At 39.3% G+C, this 20,886-nt stretch overlaps 1 protein-coding gene across 3 annotated transcripts in view; it reads right to left on the reverse strand.

The window, feature by feature from the left end:
- Positions 1–19,382, reverse strand: part of LOC135202961 (uncharacterized) — a 55,365-nt gene extending 35,983 nt beyond the window's left edge. The window contains exons 1-4 of one of the 3 annotated variants that reach the window (XM_064232475.1): positions 19,117–19,381; positions 13,138–13,287; positions 10,974–12,622; positions 114–282 (exon numbers count right to left, since the gene is read on the reverse strand). In XM_064232475.1, the coding sequence (XP_064088545.1) occupies positions 114–282; positions 10,974–12,180 (1,376 nt within the window). In that variant the 5' untranslated portion in view covers positions 12,181–12,622; positions 13,138–13,287; positions 19,117–19,381. Of the gene's footprint in view, positions 1–113; positions 283–10,973; positions 13,288–19,116 lie in introns of all 3 variants that reach the window. The other 2 variants (XM_064232474.1, XR_010311834.1) reach the window with 2 other exon arrangements.
- Positions 19,383–20,886: the final 1,504 nt, after the last annotated feature.

A 20,886-nucleotide genomic window follows, 5' to 3' on the forward strand; every position in this document is an offset into this window, starting at 1 on the left:
TCTGAAACATTATTCACAGCTTATATTGCAAGAGGGTTTAATGCAGACAACTTTCAAGACTTTGTCAGCCTTTCACTAAATTGACTCCAAGGTATGAAATTCTGTTTACTCACCGAGCTGCTACAATAATAATGCCCTGATGAGGGACCACCAGAAGCGACGATGTGATTTTTTCCGAGGCCAGGCCAACTTGACCCACAGCAACACTGTGTTCCGTCACATACCGTACAACTGTTGCCATTCGCAACCGGCTACGACCACACGCCCAACTTCCAGTTAATTCTATTAATGAACATTTGAAATGCAAAATGCATAACAGTTAGTACGCTCTTATAAACCAGAACTTACAACTTAATAATCTACTCTAATTTCAAAATGAAGTTACTATGTATACTACAGCTCCCCTCTCAAACAAACTACTGTAATAAAGTAGTTCAACCAGACCATTCCTTCATACTTCCAAACCAATAAGGGCCAGCCTGAAGGATTTGTTCTCCAATAAGGAATGAAAACTTGAGCAAGAGAAAATTAAAGGTATTGAGCACCAAGGTTATAAGACTAGGAAGAAATAAAAGACTAATTACAAGGGATGAAAAAGACGATGCAAAACATGCCATGATGCTAGTATGACAACACAACAACTTCAAGTCCCACAGAAGACAACCAAGAGACTTTTGATGACAAGAGGCATTTCATAATAGTACATACTGCACAATTCTGGGATTGTGCTCCTTACTACACCAAATCATGCAAATAAAATCCATAAACGGGGTAAACAAATTACCTATTTATATAAACAAGAGGTTATTTTCAAGTATAAAATAAAAACAAATGCTATATAATACAGCATGTAAGGCAACCAATTAGAATATTAGCACTGAATCATTTAAGACACTGAAAACCCCATCATTTAAGACATTGAAAACCCCATCATTTAAGACACTGAAAACCCCAACTGAACTATCCAGAAAAATGGCACTAGAGATCCCCTACACTGGAACTATCACTTCAAGAACAGCCCCCTTCCTGGCAGACTGGGTATGCAGCAGAATATACCCCTCCATAAATGTTAAGTGGTTTTATTTTGAATTCCAGAAACCAGTTAAAGCCATGGATTTAATTCTTACGATTTTAAACTTCACTGGGGTGTATCAAGAGTATTAAACATAATTAAAGAAGTTTCAACTCTTCAGAGTGAGAATGCTGAATTTTTAAGAACACTTATAATGAGGACAACTACTACAAAATATTGTACTAATGTAGCTGGAGCACGAGGATTTTGGAAATGCCAGTTACCAGCTCCACTAATCTAAGGAAAGGGGTAGTAGATGTGGCATAGTGCAAAGTGCAAAAAGATAAAAATTGTAACTACTGGAAATAAGAATAACATGTACAGAAAAACAAGATACAGCCTTGCAAGAAATGACTTCTAATATTGGTTACAAAACACTAAATGAGAAGACTGACTCCACAAAGATATTTTTGAAAATTTTGTTACAAAATGATCCAATCAGTTTTCATAGCAAGCAATCACTGTGAGTAGAAATAAATGAACTACAAAAGTTATTAATCCATATGCAGAAGTTTGATTAAAATGGCCTTACACTGGTTAATGCTTATATAGTACCAACAGAAGGCAACCCCTTAAGGATAAAACCAGACCTCTACCAAACATGTGAAAATTTCTATGTTTTTTCAACAATAGTACATCACATTTAATAAAAAGCAACAATAAAGATACAGTACTACAACAATACTATAGTTTAACTGGACCACTAAAAAGACTTAAAAATGCTCAGAAGCTTTCTTTTTATAAAAGAAAAAATTACCACATTAAAGGGACAAAAATTGAAGCAAGACAGAAAGTTTGACAACTAGGTGGGAAGAAACAAAAGGGAACTAATGATAAATTGGGAAAGCAATGCAGCTGGAAGATAAAAGGATGCTGCAAAAGAACCTTCAATACAGAAAGCAATGGTTGGGAAGAGAGTGGTCTGAAACAAAAATAGGATACGTATTAGTGTCCAGTATAAGAAAAAAAATTGATTTTGGGGAAAAGTTCTTCGGGAGGCTATTCATGTTCATACAAATTGTCTAAAACAAGAACATGCAAATTTTGGATGAAATTCTCTCATTCCTTTCTATTACTTTGTTTACATAGCAACCAATGGGTTAGGCTTATTTGTAACATTAACAAAGATTTCATGGGGTTTTACTTTTTTATATTACTTCCTTTCCTATTGGCTTATTTGTAACATTAACAAAGATTTCATGGGGTTTTACTTTTTTATATTACTTCCTTTCCTATTGGCTTTCTGTCACACAAACTAAATTTATTGTTTTTTGCCATTCAGGTATACCATATAAATACAACTATCCAGACTACCAATAATAATGTAAGATTACCATCACCCTTCTTAACGAAAGCTGATACTCAACCTGCCATAAGTAATTCTAAAGGATACTATACTCAAGCTGCCAAAAGAATCCAAGGATGCTATCCAAAAAGCTTGGGGTTAGAATGTAACCTCACCTGTGCCAGTGAACAGGAACAGTATATATTATACTAATGGTTAATCATACAGTGTTATCAAAGAGTACTATATTAACCATTAAACGACGAAGCAGTATTTTAAAAATCGTCTCCCGTATACCAGCGGCGTGCGAGTGAGCGCCGAAGCGAAAAAAATGTTTTTTTCAAAAAATCACAGCACGCTTAGTTTTCAAGATTAAGAGTTCATTTTTGGCTCCTTTTTTGTCATTGTCTGAAGTTTAGTATGCAATCATCAGAAATGAAAAATAATATCATTATCATATATAAATATTGGGATATATGACAGCGCAAAAAAATTTCATAAATAATTGTATACAAATCACGCTGTGAGCAAAACGGTTAAAGCTAACAAGTTAATTTTTTTCGTTGTATTGTACACTAAATTGCGATCATTTTGGTATATAACACATTGTAAAACGATCAAGGCAACACAGAGAAAATATTATCACAAAATTATGTAAAAATTCGTAACGCGCGGACGTAAAAAAAAGGTTTTCAAAAATTCACCATAAATTGAAATATTGGGCTAGACTTCCCATTTGTTGCAAAATGAAGGTAATTGATTGAATATTACTAAACTATAAGTGTTGTAACTTACAATTGCAGTTTTCGACCATTTCTGTCGAGTTAAAGTTGACTGAAGGACGAATTTTTTCTATCATGATTTATATGAAAATATTTCAAAACTGATAAAAGCTACAACCATGGGTTGTTTTTCGTTGTATTCTACATGAAATTGCGCACATTTCCATATATAAAACTTTATGTAACGGCTAATTTAAAATGGTGCAAACATTACGACAATCGGATGAAAAAATTTATGATTTTTTCGGAAGAGTTACCGCGTGGATGTAAGGAAAAAGTTTTTTTTTCATAAATTCACCATAAATCAAAATATTGTGCTAGACTTCCAATTTGTTGCAAAATGAAGGTAAATGATTGAATACTACTAGAATATGTTATTGTTATGATACAATAAAGTTTGTTCATACTTACCTGGCAGATATATATATAGCTGTATTCTCCGAAGTCCGACAGAATTTCAAAACTCCCGGCACACGCAGTGGGCGGCCAGGTGGTTAGTACCCATTCCCGCCGCTGGGAGGCGATATCAGGAATCATTCCATTTTCTATTCAGATTTTTCATACCCAACCCCTGTCCCCTGAGGGGAGGTGGGTGGGTACTTTAATTATATATATCTGCCAGGTAAGTATGAACAAACTTTATTGTATCATAACAATAACATTTTGTTCATGAAACTTACCTGTCAGATATATATATAGCTGAATCCCACCATTGGAGGTGGGAAGGGACAGAATAGAAGGATTAGGAAACACCTCAAGTGCAGATGATTGACATCTTGATTCCTTACCTGTTAGCATAGCTGACTTCTTGATTACTATCACCGAAGTCTGCTTTTGCTTTACTAGAGTTGCCAACAAGGTAGTGACCTGTGTAGTTGGTGCGCTCTAGATGATCTGTCAACGGGAGCGTGACCACAATGTGACTAGACCATATTGACCATACTGTGAGGGCAACGAAGCTAAAACCACCACCTGACCTAACCTATCGAAGTTAGTCCCATAACTTCTAGGCTAACGAAAGGGAAAGCGCCTCAAGCGACCAACCCTTCAAAGTTAAAAGCACACCTATCCCTTTTCTATAGGATAGGATTCGTGCTGCTTCCTGCCTCCAATAATATTTCTACGGATATGTATGGTCCTAGCGACTCGCAGATCTCATATGTCGTCTTCACATCCCGTCGGGAGTGTGAAGCGAACACAGAGTTGCTTCGCTCAAACGTGGCACTCAGGATATTACCGTAGTGTCATGCTCTGTTGAAATGCTTCCGAGGCCGCGCCCTCACCTCGTGAGCATTTACTTTAAAAGGTTTCAAATCTTTGTTCAAACATGACGAATGAGCCTCTCAGAAAGACTCCTTAAAAATAACGCCAGGGCGTTCTTCGACATGGGCAAGTCTGGTTCTTTTTTACGGAACACCGCAGATTGTCCGAATGACCTCGACTTTCTTTAGTTTTATCAAGATAAAACTTGAGAGTCCCGACAGGGCACAGGACTCTCTGTGGCTCTTGCCCAAAAATTTGTGCCATCCCCTTGATCTCCAGGTCTCTGGGCCAAGGGTTAGACGGGTTTTCGTTCTTAGCAAGAACGGAAGGCTTAGAGGACACCGAATTATGTCCTCTAAAGCCAAAACCTCTGATGATGGCTAAAACCTCACTACCATCTTTGCCGCAGCTAGAGTGGTTAGAAAATTAGCCTTTCTGGTTACGTGTATTAAGTTTACAGAAAGGAGAGGTTCGAAATGCTTTGACAGCAGGAACTTCAGACTACATCTAAGTTCCATGCCGGAAGCTTCGATCTAAAAAATTTCAAGATTTCCACAGACCTCAAAGATCGTGAAGGGCTTTGTTGTTTGACAGATCCGAATCTCTGAGCCTAGAGGCCGTCAACATATTTCCGTATTCTACAATAGTTGGGACTGCTAGCTTATCCCATACTTCAGACGGAATGGGAAGGCGGTAAAGTAATTCACAGAGGTCAGAGGTGGAGGAACAGTCATTCTTCCTGCCCTATGTCCAGAAACGGCCCACTCCGATTGGTACACTGCAAAATATGCAGCACTGCTTTGCTTTGGCAATGAGACTTGCAATTAATCTTGAAGATCCTCTCGCTTCTTGACAGTCTGAACGCATTCAGACTCAGAGCGGAGAGATTTTAGGTACCTCTCGAAGTGAGGCTGTTAGAGTAGACCGATTCTCTCGGGAAGGGTCCTTGGAAAGTGCTCTCTGAAGGACGTGACCTCTGTGAATCCAGCCTCTCGAAGGCCAACATGGGGCGATCAGCGTCTTTCTCACTCCCTCTGACGCCAGCGATTATCTTATTACATTTCCTAAGCTTTTGAATAGGGGAAAAGGGCTAACCAACTATCCCCATTCCATACTATAGGATGGCGTCTATTGCTACCGCTCTCGGATCGAGAATAAGGGCGCAACGTAGAGGAAGCTTCTTCGTCTTCAATATTGCAAAATCTACGAAAGGACGTCCCCAAAGTCTCCACAACTCTCGACATACTTCTAAGCGAGGATTACTCAAAAGTCAAACGTCAGTAGTTGCTGCCGTCGATCGAGAAGATCCGCACGGACGTGCAATCGTGTAACGAACCTCTTAAGGATCGTTACGTTCCGTGCCTATGCCGATAACCATCTCTCTTTTCTTGGGATATGAGAGAGCTGCGGAATTATCTGAGATGATTTGGACCACTCGACCAAAACCTCACTCTTCGAGGAACTGGAGAGCCAACCAAATTGCTTCCAATTCTTTTAGATTATGTGCCAGGACCTCTGTCCGGATGCCTGGCTCCCTCTCATTATCACCTGAGGTGATCCTTAACCCATTGAGAGACGTTTAGAATTATCTCTAGATCTTTGATGTTATTTCAGTTCTCCTGTAGGAAAACTGTAGAGGTCTGAATTGCAGTCTATTCAGGGAAACAAGCTTCTCCAGCGAGGAAATGGTCCCCAGCAGACTCATCCATTCCCTCACTAAGCATGCTTCCTTCCCTAATAAGGCTGCGCTTTGCATAAGCAGGAGAGCATTATTATAGTGCTATGCTGCGGTAGACTCGTACAGAATTCTGTTACAGTGCGGTAAGCAGCGCCGAACATGTCTAAGAGATATCTCTGTTGAAAATTTCTTAGCAAAAGTAAGCTTGACATAAGACTTCATGGACGTAGTCTATAAGTCTTTTTCCTGGATGAGCCTCTGACTAATGAATGAGAGCTCTTTCGAAATTTTGTTACTTATCCGCTTATGCGATAAAATGTTATTAAGAACCTTGTCAATGAGAACTAACCCAATTGCATGACGGAAAGTAATCCAGGAATTCGAGCATATAGCCTTCCCGATTCCCGCAGAAATCGAGGAAGGGGCAGGATTCCTGATTAGAGACTGGGCTTACGACAGGAAGGACCTTAATGTTCCCCTTCGGCAGCGCAATCCCGAAAGCAGACGAGGCGTTTTATGACACCGAAATCTGCTTACAGTTTTCCTGGAATTCATCAAGTGATGGATTCTATTGAACGCTCCCTTCGTAGAAAGCGAAGTAGACATCTTGACGAGACCAAACTCCTTCCTCTACTTCGACGACGCCCTCTTGAAGAGCGTTCTTGCAGGAATCCTGCCGCACGTCTTGATGCGTAGGACGCCTATCGTTCTGAAGAACGTCCTGGCAAGTGCTCTACCGAGCGTCATGACGTGTAGGATGCCGAGCGTCTTCAAAAGCGTCCTCGCTAGCGTCCTGGCGAGCGTCCTCGCTAGCGTCCTGGCGAGCGTCCATATGTGTAAGACATCGAGCGTCTTCCAAAAAGCTTATCAATGTTTATGACGTCGAGCGTCTTCTGAAAGGCCACCCGAAAAGCGTCCTGGAGAGCCGCACACTGCTCCTGAAGTGTGAGAGCACTATAGGAAGACGTAAGGCTATCGTCTCCAAGACGGCCTTAAAGACTTTCGTTACCTTCTAACAAAGACGGTGGCCGCCTGTGCAACATTTTGCGTCTTAGTAATGCAAATGAACATATCCAGACACGCGCTCAAAAAAGGAACGCCGAGCGTTCCGAAAGGCATCGTCGCGAGGTGCTTGCCGAACGTCCTGATTGCATTCTTTGAGCGTCTTGAAGAGCGTCCGGAATAGAAGAGCGACGAACATCAAGGGAAGCGTCATAGTGAATGACGTGCGTCAACACGAGTAACTTGAGAGGCTTCCTGGCGAGGGGAGAGACCGCTCATGAAACGCGAGCGTCCTAAGCATAAGTACGGTGATCGTCATCAGGACGAGTCTTAAGGACGTTCGCCACTCTTGACAAAAACGACGGCCGGCTGTGCGACATCTTGCGTCTTTGTCACGCTCATCGACACTGCAGAAGGGCATTTAAAAGGACGCCTGTGTGTTCTTGGGTATGAGGAATTCTTTGCCCTTCTCCTGTCGAAAACTAGGATAGTCTGTCCAGTGTCATCTCTGTCCGCTGACAGAGCGTCCCTTAGGGACGAGTAAGATGCGTTCTTGGCGAGCTGTTTGACTATGCAAATCAGCTTGCCGGACGTCAATCTTATGAGCTTGAACAATATCCCGTTTCGTAGTAAAGCGAACGTCACATAACGTATACATAGCGCCATGAGGGGAGGAGGAAACCTTAGCCGATGACAAATAAGACCTCCTTGGAGCGTCCACCAAATTGGCGAAATCTCCTTGAGAAGAAGACGGTGCTTTCAATCCTGTTTCTTCTCCTGTTTCGTACCAGATCCCAGCTCTCCCTTTCAGTCTAGATGAGGAAGTGCAAACGAAGTCTTCCCTTTAACCTTCCTTGAATCCATCCAATCCTGGACTCTCTTAAACGCTCTCTTCGCAGAGAGCGAAGTGGCCATCTTAACGAAGCCAGGAGCCTTCCTGGCCTTCGATGAGGCAAATTGTGAAGGTGGAGCGTCTTGGAAAGCAAGAAAACAATCCTTGCTACAAGAGTAAAGACGTTCCTTCCTCTCGATAGAGCGTTGAATGTCTCGAAAGGCATCCTTGTGAGGGTCCTGCCTTAAGGACATTTTTAATCTCTTGACCAAGACGACAGCCGCCTGTGCGACATTTTGCGTCTTTGTCACGCTTATCGATATTAAGTCAAGCCGAAGGGACGCCAGATCGATGTGGGTTCCCCGTAACCCTCCTTCGGCTTTCGACATGCCCTCTCCCTAGTCCTGGGAGTCCGACAGAGGTCCAGGCCTAGAGGCGTTATGGGCGGATCTGACGTTCCCTCCTGACGAGAGAGAGGACGTGAAGCGTCCTCTTCTCTAAAGCTTCTTAGAGGGCGGGCGCGAGTCCTTCCGAGAGCTCCAACCTTGCGGGGAGGACGCCTCGGAGGACGAGAAGCAATCTTTCATGATTCGGGGCACGTGCACGATCTTTGGCAGCCTTATCCTGCCGAAGGGACGCCAGATCGGTGGGGGGGTTCCCGTAACCCTCCTTCGGTTTTCAACTTGCCCCCTCCCTGGTCCTGGGAGTCCGACAGAGGTTTAGACCTAGAGGCGTTATAGGACCGATCTGACGCCCCCTCCACAACACTAGGGGCAAAATCAACATCACTACACTCACAACACTGATTGGAGAGCGAGCACTTTTTCAAGCTTACTTGATGTAATCCACAATAATAGAAAGGGCATTACTTCTCACAGAACTTCCTCTAGGCCCGTAAGCCATACCACAGGGTTAGGCAAAATAAAGTCTACTGGAGGTTAGTAGGTTCATTATCCTAACTTCTGTTACTGTGGAGGAAGACCTCCTGATTCTATCACGCTCTAATTTGCGTACATACGAATCATACGTCTCTTTCGGAATCAGTCAACATTACACTAATTACATTGATCTCTCAACAGAGAAAACATGTAAACGTCATGTATACTAAACGAGTGTCTACCGAAGGTTTCGGTAGCCTCCCCTTACCCGTTGCAGACAACAAAATCTGAAACTAGGCTACCTAGATTCAGACATCATATGCAATGAAAAAATTTTAATTAATTTATGATAGCGTATGCCTAGCCACAAATCCAAGTCAATCATTCAAAAAAATAAGTAGGATACTTAAGCGGCTAATGAAGTTTCAAAATCCTAGGCGGAGGTAGTGGAAACAGGTGTTTTCACTACCGCGACAGAGAAAAATCTGAATAGAAAATGGGAATGATTCCTGATATCCGCCTCCCAGCGGCGGGAATGGGTACTAACCACCTGGCCGCCCACTGCGTGTGCCGGGAGTTTTGAAATTCTGTCGGACTTCGGAGAATACAGCTATATATATATCTGACAGGTAAGTTTCATGAACAAAATAAGAGTTTTAGCTTGCAACTGCGTGTTTCGACCATTTCGGTAGAGTCAAAGCTGACTGAAGGTTGAAATTTTGGCTCTTATTGTTATTTATATGAAAATATTTCAAAACTGATAAAAGCTACAACCATGAGTTGTTTTTTGTTGTATTCTAATGAAATTGCACACATTTTTATATATAATACTACATGTAACGGCTAATATAAAATGGTGCAAAAATTATGTCAAAGTGACGAAATAATTTCCGAGATGTGTTGCTCATGCTTTTTAGTGAGAGAAGAAAGAAATTCGCGTTTGCGTGCCTGGGTAACGATTGTAAACAAAACAACGCCTTGATTCGTGAGCTCCCAGCATCCCCCAAGGCGTGTGATTCAAAAGTTTTCGCATAGTAGGCCTATAACTATTTTTCTGCAAATTTAAAAAAAACTTTTTTTCGTCTACGTACCATACGTCAGTTCGGCACCCGACAGACAATTTTCGTCGACATTTAATACATCCAATCGGCGTTAAAGGGTTAAAATTTATAAAATTCACTTAACATTTTGTTTCACAAAGCAGCAATCTGTGCTTCATGAAAATACATGTATCTGTAAACTTACAAAGCCAAAGTATTAAATCATTAAAATGTTACACTTTTCCTTCTAACATGTATTCATTAACTCTACAAAACATGATTGTCACTTCATGTGAAAATTGCAGAAATATGATATGTACTCATTTTTCTAATGTAAAATAATTTTTCATACTAATCTACCGAACATATAGAGCCCTTATTCAGTGTAAATGTCCCAAGTCTGTAACAGTCTCGTAGGCAGAAAAATCTAAATAGGTAAAAGCTATGATCTTTTAATCAGTAATAACTATCTCTTTTCCCTGTTTTGCAAAAAGGAATAAGACCCAACAGGAACAAAGTATGATAGGTTGGCAAGAACAAGGAAATGGGCAATGGGCACTTCATAAATGGATGACTATAATTACAACTTAAATGAGTCTACGGACTTGAGCATGAATAGGGTACCAAAACCATGTTAAATTCACTGAACCTACGGAAAAATTGGGTTGTTATTCAGGATTAAAAGCCATTCAAATTAAAAAATTTTACATAATTTCTTAGTAGTGCACAATGATCACATTTAAAACTAAATGTGCTTCTGAAAACAGTCATTCCACAAACCAACATTTGCAACTAAACATATGCACTTGCTTACATGTAAAACCTCTTATTTCACTTTCAGACCCTGAACAAAAATATCTGAGGAAAGGAAGTGCTGTACAGAATTTTCTTTAAACCTACCACCTTCCCATGTAACACTATTTTGAAAGCATTTCGAAATAACCATGAATAATTAACATACAGAACAGTTATAGAGCTTAATTTTTTTGATGTACTTGATCATTTGGTAATTTCACGAATCTAAAGGTGTGGGTAATAGTGGCAATGTAAAATTCAAGACTAATGAGATCAACCATTCCTGAAACTACATAAGATATCATAATCATTGAATTACAACTGAAGTTTTAAAACACAAACTTACCTTGGCCATCAGAATCGTACAAACTGGTGCTGTCTACAGATGTAGTCTCGAAATTCACTAGAGATGGAGCTTTGGATTTTTTACAGTCTATGCTTTCTTCCTCCACAAAGCCAGACGCTTGCGGGGGGGTTCTGTTTCCAAAACCAACCTCATCCCCAGGTGATACAGATACTCTAGATCCAACACAATCATTGTTGGAGTTGCTAAAGCTTCCACTTTCTATTTTCATTTCTGGGGTTGAAGTTCTAGGCTTACTACGCAAGAAAAACTGCTCTCTCCTGCTAGCAGATGTTTTTGTCCCTGCAGGACCAGAAGTTTTTTCAGAATGAGAGGGAGAGTGATTTTCTGAATGACTAGATGAACCACTCATTCTACGGGGCTTGTATTTTGAATGACTTTTCTGGTCATGCTTACTATTTTCTTTCCCAGAACTAGAGGCTGACTCTTGTCCTTCCAACTGCTTGGACATCCGTTTCAAACGCATTCTAGCCTTCTCTAGTTCTACACTTTCCTCAGCTATTTCTATTCCCTCACTTTCATCTAGAAGGCCATCAAATGTTTTCTGAGAGGGAAATGACTTTCTTTTCCACACATACACTGTTTGGGGGCCAACAATATTATCCCATACTGATAAAACAAAACAAAATACTATGTTGTTTTCAAAAGGGAGGCAGGAAACATATGGGAAAACTTGACGAAGCGTCGCCTTCAGAGACTGCTTCCGTGATGCCAGAGGGGAGCCACCTCCCGAAAAAGAATCACGATGGCGCGCACAATTTTGAGTTTCAAGTGAGTCTACTTCCTCAAAACTACTCTGTGACAAGTCATCCAAGTTTTCCATTGAGACCCGCATCTGACTAAGTTTATTAGCAATATTGGCACTCATCTTCACATTAGAGACTGCTTCCGAAGTAGCAGTTGGTGGATCAAGTTTTTCAGATGACCGAGATTTTTCAGGCGTGGATGGATTGCTACAAGACTGATAATCTGTTCCTGAGGTAGGAGTGGATGACCTGGATTCCTGAACCGAATGATTAACTCGACTCTCACTGGCCCTCCTGGCATAGAAGCCACCTTGTGAGTCATTAAAACTCCCAAAGGTGACAGAATCAGAGTCTGGAGGACCTGGATCCAAATTCATTTCTAATGAGTGCATTTCTTTTGATCCATTCAAGCTTTCCTGAGATGCAAGCTTTGTTTCTGCCATTCCTGAAATTCTGCAATTACCAGAACCAACAAGAGGCTTATGATTACAATTTATGCACACACAGCACCACCCACACCAAAATGTTTTCCGGGTTTCCAATTTTACCCATCTTAACTTTTTTCAACATAAAATTTTGTAGTTTACAGTCTTGAAGGACAATGAGGTGAAGTCTATATCCAACTGTTCTGAAGTTCAGCAACAAATCCACCACCACTACCCTTTATTTCAACATCATTTAAGAAACTGCAGAAAGCGGTTATTTCCCAAACTAATGCCCAATGAGCTAAAAGGTCCAGGGCTGTGATAAGCCAAGCATCTGGTGGCAAAAGATGTGGAGCTGAAACATAAACTATCCACACATGGCCTGCCACAACTGCCAGGGCCACTAACACACCAGCCATAGACACCACCATACTAAAGTGAACAATGGTGTTCGATGTTCCTAGAAAAGGAAAAAAAACTTTTTTACCAATTTCCTCAAGCTACATAATATAAGGATTCATAATTCTTCAAGATAAAAGCACAAAAGGTTCATGAAAGACAATAAATTGACAGGTTGGATGTTAAGACTTACAGAACTCGGAAAAGACAATCACGTCAACCAGCTACCAATAGACACAATTCCCCGAACAGGATGAGATAGGACAGTGTGGTAAAGGTGAGCGGCTGATATGATGAACAGCAGCATCAAAGAATACTGGAGGGTCATGAGGACGGTGATGGTCAGGAGGTCATCAGGAAATGAGGCACTGACTTCACCAAAGAGCACCCACCACAGAATGCAAACCAACATCCATCCATAACACATCAGCCAAACCATCACATAGTTCCATACATAAAGCTACATCACAGAACTATCATCTACTTGTACAATATTCTCTTTTGCATCCAAAGATCCCTCACAGTGTCTTTGTGACACTTTTCAACGAGATATTTCCAAAAATTGATCATAAATACCATTGTTGATCAATCACTTCATCTTCTCTACTTTTGTAGCAAACTTGAAACTTTAGCAATAATTCCTCCCACAGACACTATCGTTTACAAGTAGACGTAGATGCAGCATCCAGTTTCCCTCCTTAACCAGATCACAACTCAAGGCACAGCCTGTGAATGGAAAAAAAAAAAAAGAGAGAAAGAAAAAATATTAAATTAAATTAAAAATTTTGCATTTCTGTCCTAGGCAATCTGATCATCTTTAAATTTTTGCAATTCTATAAATATCTGAAGCAACACTAAAATTGAACAACAGGGATTTTAATAAGATTACAAAGTGTTACGACCTCTGAACAGAACATGCCAACTTTCACAATACACTGAAATCTTACTTATTTTGAAACTAAATATACAATAAAAACAACAGAGTTAAATTCAGGTAGTATATTATCACTTAAATTTCCTACACCTTGGTCCCCAGAATGGTCTTAGATAAACACCACGATAAAAATTAAATGGTCATTATCTTTAACCTTGGATAGGAAACCCCCCACCCCATCCCAAAATAAAGCTTAAAAATAAATTATTCTTAGATAGGAAACTCGGCCCCCTTCCCCCCCAAAAAAATAAGTTTACAAATAAATTATCAAGTTTCAAGTATAAATGCAATGGCATCACAACATGTAAACAAGAGTAGGGCACTGTATTTGATAAAATGAATATGTACTATCAAACTACGGGCAGATAAACTACAACAATACAAACACAGACTTGGTAGGGTACAACATGCAGACAGATGCCCAAAGGATACACCAAGTCCAGTGTGGATAAATTTGTACAATCAAAATGGAATACTTCCATCACTGCTTTCTGGGAAACTTGATGGCTGTCCAAGTAGTCAATGTATCAAGAATCTGCTTGTTTAATGTTGTGTACAATGTAGTATAGCCATGGTAAGTGCTAAATTTTTAGCAATACAATACTACAACTAACTACATCACGAGAATAATTAAGGATGTTCCCATGGTGGCAACACAACACATCATATGGAATACTGTACCTCTTACCCACCAAATACTTTCTATAGAGTAAGTTGCAGTACTTTATTGATATCTTAGTTCTGTAAGCATATTTTCACCCAGTCTTTGTTATGAGATAATATTTAAAATACCATGCTCTAGTTTCTATTAGCTCCATAAATCTGTACTCTTTAAATTTTCAACATGTTTAAAGGAAGTGGCTACAGTCAACAGTAAAGTAATGAACTGCATAATTTCCCCTTATCTAGGTTGTATACATTATGAAAGTCCCTTACAGTTATGATTTACAAACGAGCCGTTGAAAATTTCTGAACTGCTTTAAAAGTTATTCTGAACTGCTTCAAAGGTTATTCAGTATTCTTGCTTCATATATTTTCTTTAACTTCTAGATATCACTATTAGCTCAGCAGGTTTATATCCATCCATGAAGCATCCAAATGTTCTTAGAATATAAAACTGCTTACACAAAACATTCACTTAGCTAAGAACTCTAGTCTTCGGATCTTATGTTTAAATGCACTCTTTCTTTGCATGCCAAATAGTACTTCAAAATGTCAGATGTGGAGGGAATGGGTTCCAGGAGGAAGGTCTAAATGCAGTGACATATCTGCTTGATCTACTGAAGCATTTAATCAGAAGACAGTACATGTTGAGATTTAATTCAGATAACCTGATGTTCCCTGATGAAAAAGCCAAGTCTCCTTAGTGTAATGTCAGAAATATACAACTAAACATTATTCATTAATAATCTGCCATATACCACACCTTACCTTTAAACAAGGTACATTCTTTACTCTGACAAAATTGGCTATTACACAAACAAATTCTTAAAATGTCACTCATGCAAAACTGTGTACAGTTGAAGTTCCAAATAACCATTTAAATTCGCAGACATGATAGTACTAAGATATAAACCTGATCAAAACCAGAACATGCCCAGATTTAATTCTGATAACCAGATGTTACCAGAATGGAATTTTATGTCCCCTGAAGACTTATGCAATAATAGGATCATGGTCTTCTTCAACAGATCCTGATAATCAAAATACTGTATGGTAAATATGGGCATCAACTTGAGGGGGGGTATGGGCATTTAATCCCCCACATACAGTACTGTGCTATTTTTTCCTCTGAAATATTAATCGCTTTTCTTTTATGACTAAGACATTGGTGAGTGTGGATTGTCAAATCAAGCAAGATCACACTACAGAAATAAAGAAAAAAAATCCATATTTTGGAAGTGCTTGGGGTGCAAAAGCCTCACCACTTAGCCATTTCCTCAGTAGATCTTTAGGAATCTCTACATAAATGAAATTAGAAAGCCTACTGTTCTTCAATGTAATTCTGATAGTACTACTCAATTTAAGATTCAAATACAACATCACCTTCAGGGCTAACCTAAAAATATCTCTGATCTTTAAAAAGAAAAAGAAAAAATATTACTGCCTGGCAGAACAGAGTAATACTATATGGAAGTAAAGGAATATTACTAGTACCGGCAAATATCAAAACTTGACACTTGTTATTCTTAAGCTCTTAGCCTTTTACATAATCCATCAAGGTACTTAACTCAGGAAGAGTGACTTGCAACCTTGAACTTAACCCATACTGCAAGTCAATAATACAAAACAGAGGAGTACTCTCACAGTAACACTGCATATGCAGAGATCATACTCTAACTTCTCTCCAAGTTTGTGTAACACCCCCCCTCAATAAACATACGAAAAAGAAATGTTCATAAACATTTCTTGAATCATAAAATAAAAAATGTTTGCAGTTTATTTGTAGGTTTTGCTACCATAAACTGAAAGCCATATTGACAGAAAAGCACTGAATAAAAATAAGGCATTCATTGTATATCAGTCCAAAGGTAGTTAGATATATTCAACACCCCCACCTTTTTATATCTTAAGCACAGATGATGAGCACATCATTTGCCAACTCTAAAATTCTTTAATTACTTTAATCATGTAACCAAAGAATGGTTCCATTTGTGATCTCCTCATGATGTTCTAGGGACATTGATTACATAAAAAAGAAAGAAGCATACAGTGCAGTGCACTAAAAAGTGCCCACATAGTACATCGTGCAAATCACAGTAATACAGGATAAGCGAAGTACTGTAATGGGGTGAGTACCAAACACAAGCACCAAGGTACTAGAATGAAGCGCAATGACTCAAGTTACTGTAACCACAATGAGATGAGTATGCACACTGGATTTATTACAACCATTAAAAAGAATCCTTTGAATAAAAGTCCTTTGAAAAGGTATCCCTTCAGCATGGTAATGGTTGTAGCTACCTAACAAAAAGTTCAGGTGGAATATGGAGTTAATGCGACCAAACTACCTACTGTCTGATCCAGTGCAGCCAAAATCAAAATTGGGAGGTAAAAAAAAAGGCACAAATATAAAAACTGTTTAACTAGGAAAGTAAGCTAAAGGGAAGGGTCTGTTTTCCCAGCAATACTTAAAGACACTACAAGGAAGAGACAGGTATAACCTTTCAGAGGGCAGCGTTTCGGCCGACTGTTACTTCCCAACCCTTACGACTAAACAGACAACCTTCTCGGCATACAGAAGGGATGCTCATGAGTAATCCCAAAGGATAACATAAAAGATTCTAGAACCTCCCATAAGTTAACAACAACTGCCACAGAATGGTCCATTACCAAAACAAGAACCTTGGCTGATGCCTAATATATCCCAGGAAGGTGAATTCCTGTGACTTTATATATCCCAGGAAGGTGAATTCCTGTGACTTTTTGGCTGACTGGAAACACTACGACAGTATCCAACATTGAAAAATAGAATTGTGCATGTTTCAGGGGCAGAAGTGGATGCAATAATGATTGCCAACCCAGCTGTCATATGAAATATATACAAAGCAAAATCCACTGAACAACTGACCCCACCGTATTCGCGGACTCACACATTTGCGGATAAATCTCTGGAACATTTCCCATCATTATTCGTGGTATTTTTTCCAATGAGAAATCTCCACAAATTCTTGTTTTTTTTTATCAATTTCATCATGAAATCTACTTTTTGTGATAAAACATTAAAAAAACCAGGTATAAAAATTTTTAGTGGGCTTTTCAAAAAAAAAAAAAAATGAGATCTTCCACATTCCTCCCAATTCAAGCAAGAAAAACCATACTAGTTAGGTCAGGATATAGCCTACATAAGGCCATATTCCTTCAAGTACAATAATAACAACCTCTTGCCAAAATACCATGCATCATTGCCTTCCTATCTTTTTCTTCTTGTAAAACTGATTGCATACATAAACTATTTGTTCTATCACTTTTCATACCTTCTTCTCTCTTTACCAGTTCTGTTTAGGGGATTCTTTTATTAATGCCTGGCCATATACCAGTTTCCAACTGTTACATATGGGAGTAAATGAAAAACAAAAGGTTTCCACCAACTAAAGGCCAAATGGTAGAAAATGAACAGTATATAGAGTAAAAGACAAGAAAAGCTGAAGGTATATTGCACAGTCCACTTTGGCGGGAAATTTCATAACATTATACAGTGTTAATCAAAACATTAACTTTTTTGGTAAAACAAAAGGATACTACCACATCCCCCTGGTTCAGTGAGTACCAGTTTACATTCAAAAAGGCCGCTGCGATTAGTACCAGCTCCGGTAACTCTGGGCAAGAACTCCGCACGAACTGCAAGGAACGTTCCCACAAATACAAAAGCCACTAAGGATTTGGGCATCAAATGTATTTCGCTGTGTTTAGCACTAGCCCCTGGGGGTTACTTACAGTTGACCCCCAGAAAATAACGGTAAATTCTAGTAATTTTGAGTTATATAAAGATCAACCTAAATTCGGTAGATCTACAGTACTATTCTGCGGCGGCCTAGACTATGGCAGTTGCGGTTTTCTATGTAGTTTTACCTCCTGAACAAGAATTTTAAGTAATATTTATTCGGACGATTGTAATTAACCCTCGGGGGCCAGTACTAAACACGGCGAAATACATTGGACGCCCCAATCCCTAGTGGATGTCGTATCCACGGTTGCGTTCCTTGCAGTCCATGCGGAACTATTCTGTAGAATTACCCTAAATTCTTAATACTAAGTAACCAAAATACTACTAAAGGAAACTGTAATTTCCACAGAAATAGGCCTGACACGGAGGTATGACGTAGATCAACCTTCATTTTACCCTACTCCTGCACGATCAAATGTAGGTTAATTTATTTAGCCGTGTCACAACTGAGGCTAAGGTAAGCATTTTGACTCACCTTATGCCTAAACTACATTCTAATGACAATAATTGTCATCATAACCTAGGCCTACATAAGCCTATGGGAATCTTTACCTATATCAACAGATCGGTTATAGCTACTGAAACACATTCCAATTAGTGGCCACAACACTAAGTAAATATTCAATTGCAAATATTATTCATATTTCAAAACTAATAAAATACAATAATTAGGTTAATCTAAATAATTTAAGCGTAAGAATGATACGAGTAACCCCTTCACTCGGCTGGCTGGCACATAGCTCCAGGCCTATGCAGCAAAAATTCCTTTCACTGACCCACAATTTGCTTGCAAGAATAAGTATTGTGCAATAATGGAAAATAAATTAAAATTGGGGGGCACGTCGACCCCTCACGCTATCGTTTGAAAAATGACAGAACTGGCAAGAAATAGTATATTCAGGATTAGACTACTACTTGGCATATAGACCTATGCAGCAAAATTCCATTCACTGACCCACAATTGCTTGCAAGAATATATATTGTGCAATAATGGAAAATATAGGGGCACGTCGACCCCCTCACGCTATCGTTAGAAAAATGACAGAACTGACACGTGAGAATTCCATGTAGCCTATAGGCCTATGCAGCAAAATTCCTTTCACTGAACTGCGATTCATATGAAAAAATATGAGTGATAATGGCAGTCAAATAAAAGCGAGCAGAAACCACTCACACAATCCGAATGGAAAAAAGGAGGAGAATTCACATCACACATCCGAGAGAATTCCAGATCGGACGAACGAGCACGACGGAGGAGACATTCGCACTGAAGACTGGCAGGTGTCATGGGACTTCTTCTTCTTCTTCAGTCATCGTCTCTCTACTCTGGTCTCTCACTGCAGTGTTTATTTGCCACTACGGTGAAGGTCCTGCGGTGCGGAGATCGGTCACATTCTCTCAAGAGGGACGGGACCCTCTTCATCTTTCTGGGGGTGGGGTGACGGGGGGATGGAGGCGGTCCCCTTGGCCCTTTGTAACACTTGTTCATAGATGGCGATCGTGGCGCCTCAATTCTAGTACACCTTTCCTCGTCGCCTTAGACAGCTTCGTTACCATACAATGGCAAAGCCTTTTTTAATATAAAACGGGTGAAATTATGAATTTTATCCAAACTTATCAAAAGCATCCCCTTTTTCGGGGGGGAGGAGCTAAGGAGCAGTACATAGTTTATTCTTAAAACTAGCGCTCCTAGATGACGTCTCCATTCGTAGACGATTCACCGTCGTCGATACTTGTTTTTTTTATGCAGGTACAATTCACGGCCATAGCTTCGTTACCATACAATGGCAATGCACTGTCTTGATAAAAAAGAATATGGTCAACATTTGTTTCATGTTTTCACTTCAACTGCCCTTTTATTAAAAACTGATTCGGCTTTTTAGTAGGGTCAAGTAATATTTCCTTGTTCCGAGCAATCTTGGGCAGGAATGTTTTCCCCCTTTTTTACCTTTTAGGTCCAGTTTTCGACCTTATAAAGTATTACTACTACTACCGTTATCATTATTATTATTATTATTATTATTATTAAACTTTTGCTTCCTTTAACAGAAGTGTGCGACTCGAAAGAAAACAAAATATACAACACCAGATTCAATTTTTCATTGATTAAAAGATTCAAGATGAATAACCTGTGCAGAGAGGTTTACAGCACTAACCGCTACATAGGCACACACACACACACACACACACACACACACACACACACACACATATATACTATATATATAATATATATATATATATATATATATATATATATATATATATATATATGTGTGTGTGTGTGTGTGTGTGTGTGTGTATATAAGCCAAAGGTCTCCTGCATGCATATTTATCATTATATAAAAATACATCTTAACGCCGCAGAAAAAAAAAGAAGAGAAGAAACAATGACAAAAGTTTCTACCCAACAAGCTTCTTCCTCGTGGCGCCCTAGCTACCCCCTTGGAGTAGTAAAAAGATGCCCTGGCTAGATGTCCTTTGTTTTCTATGGCGGACAGCTGTTGCCCACGCAAACGCTATAAAAAGTTTAAGGACAACTAGTCAGGGTTCGTTCCTCGGATCTCGGGCAAAACTTGTAATACTACTTTTACGACTTTCCTTTTCTTACCATTTTGGAAAATGCGCTGACGTTTTTTTTTTTTTTCTTTTTTAAAGTTGCGTTAACACTAAATATATATGCTATTTTTGCATGGTTGCTTGATAATTTCAAAATAAAAATTCAAATTGCTGTTGAGTAAAAACGTACACATTAAATGATACTTCAAACTAAAAATATGAATTACACTTTACGTTTTTTTTTTTTTGTAATGAATCAACAAGAGAATTTGTTAATGTTGACATACGATGGGGTTTATGCCAGCACGGACGTAATGCACTTGAGCAGTTTTTGCAACAAGTCTGTTGGAGAGCCAACATCTTAATTAATATGCCTGAAAAAAAA

Source organism: Macrobrachium nipponense, chromosome 33 (genome assembly GCF_015104395.2).
Source record: "Macrobrachium nipponense isolate FS-2020 chromosome 33, ASM1510439v2, whole genome shotgun sequence".
Classification (NCBI taxonomy): Eukaryota; Metazoa; Arthropoda; class Malacostraca; order Decapoda; family Palaemonidae; genus Macrobrachium; species Macrobrachium nipponense.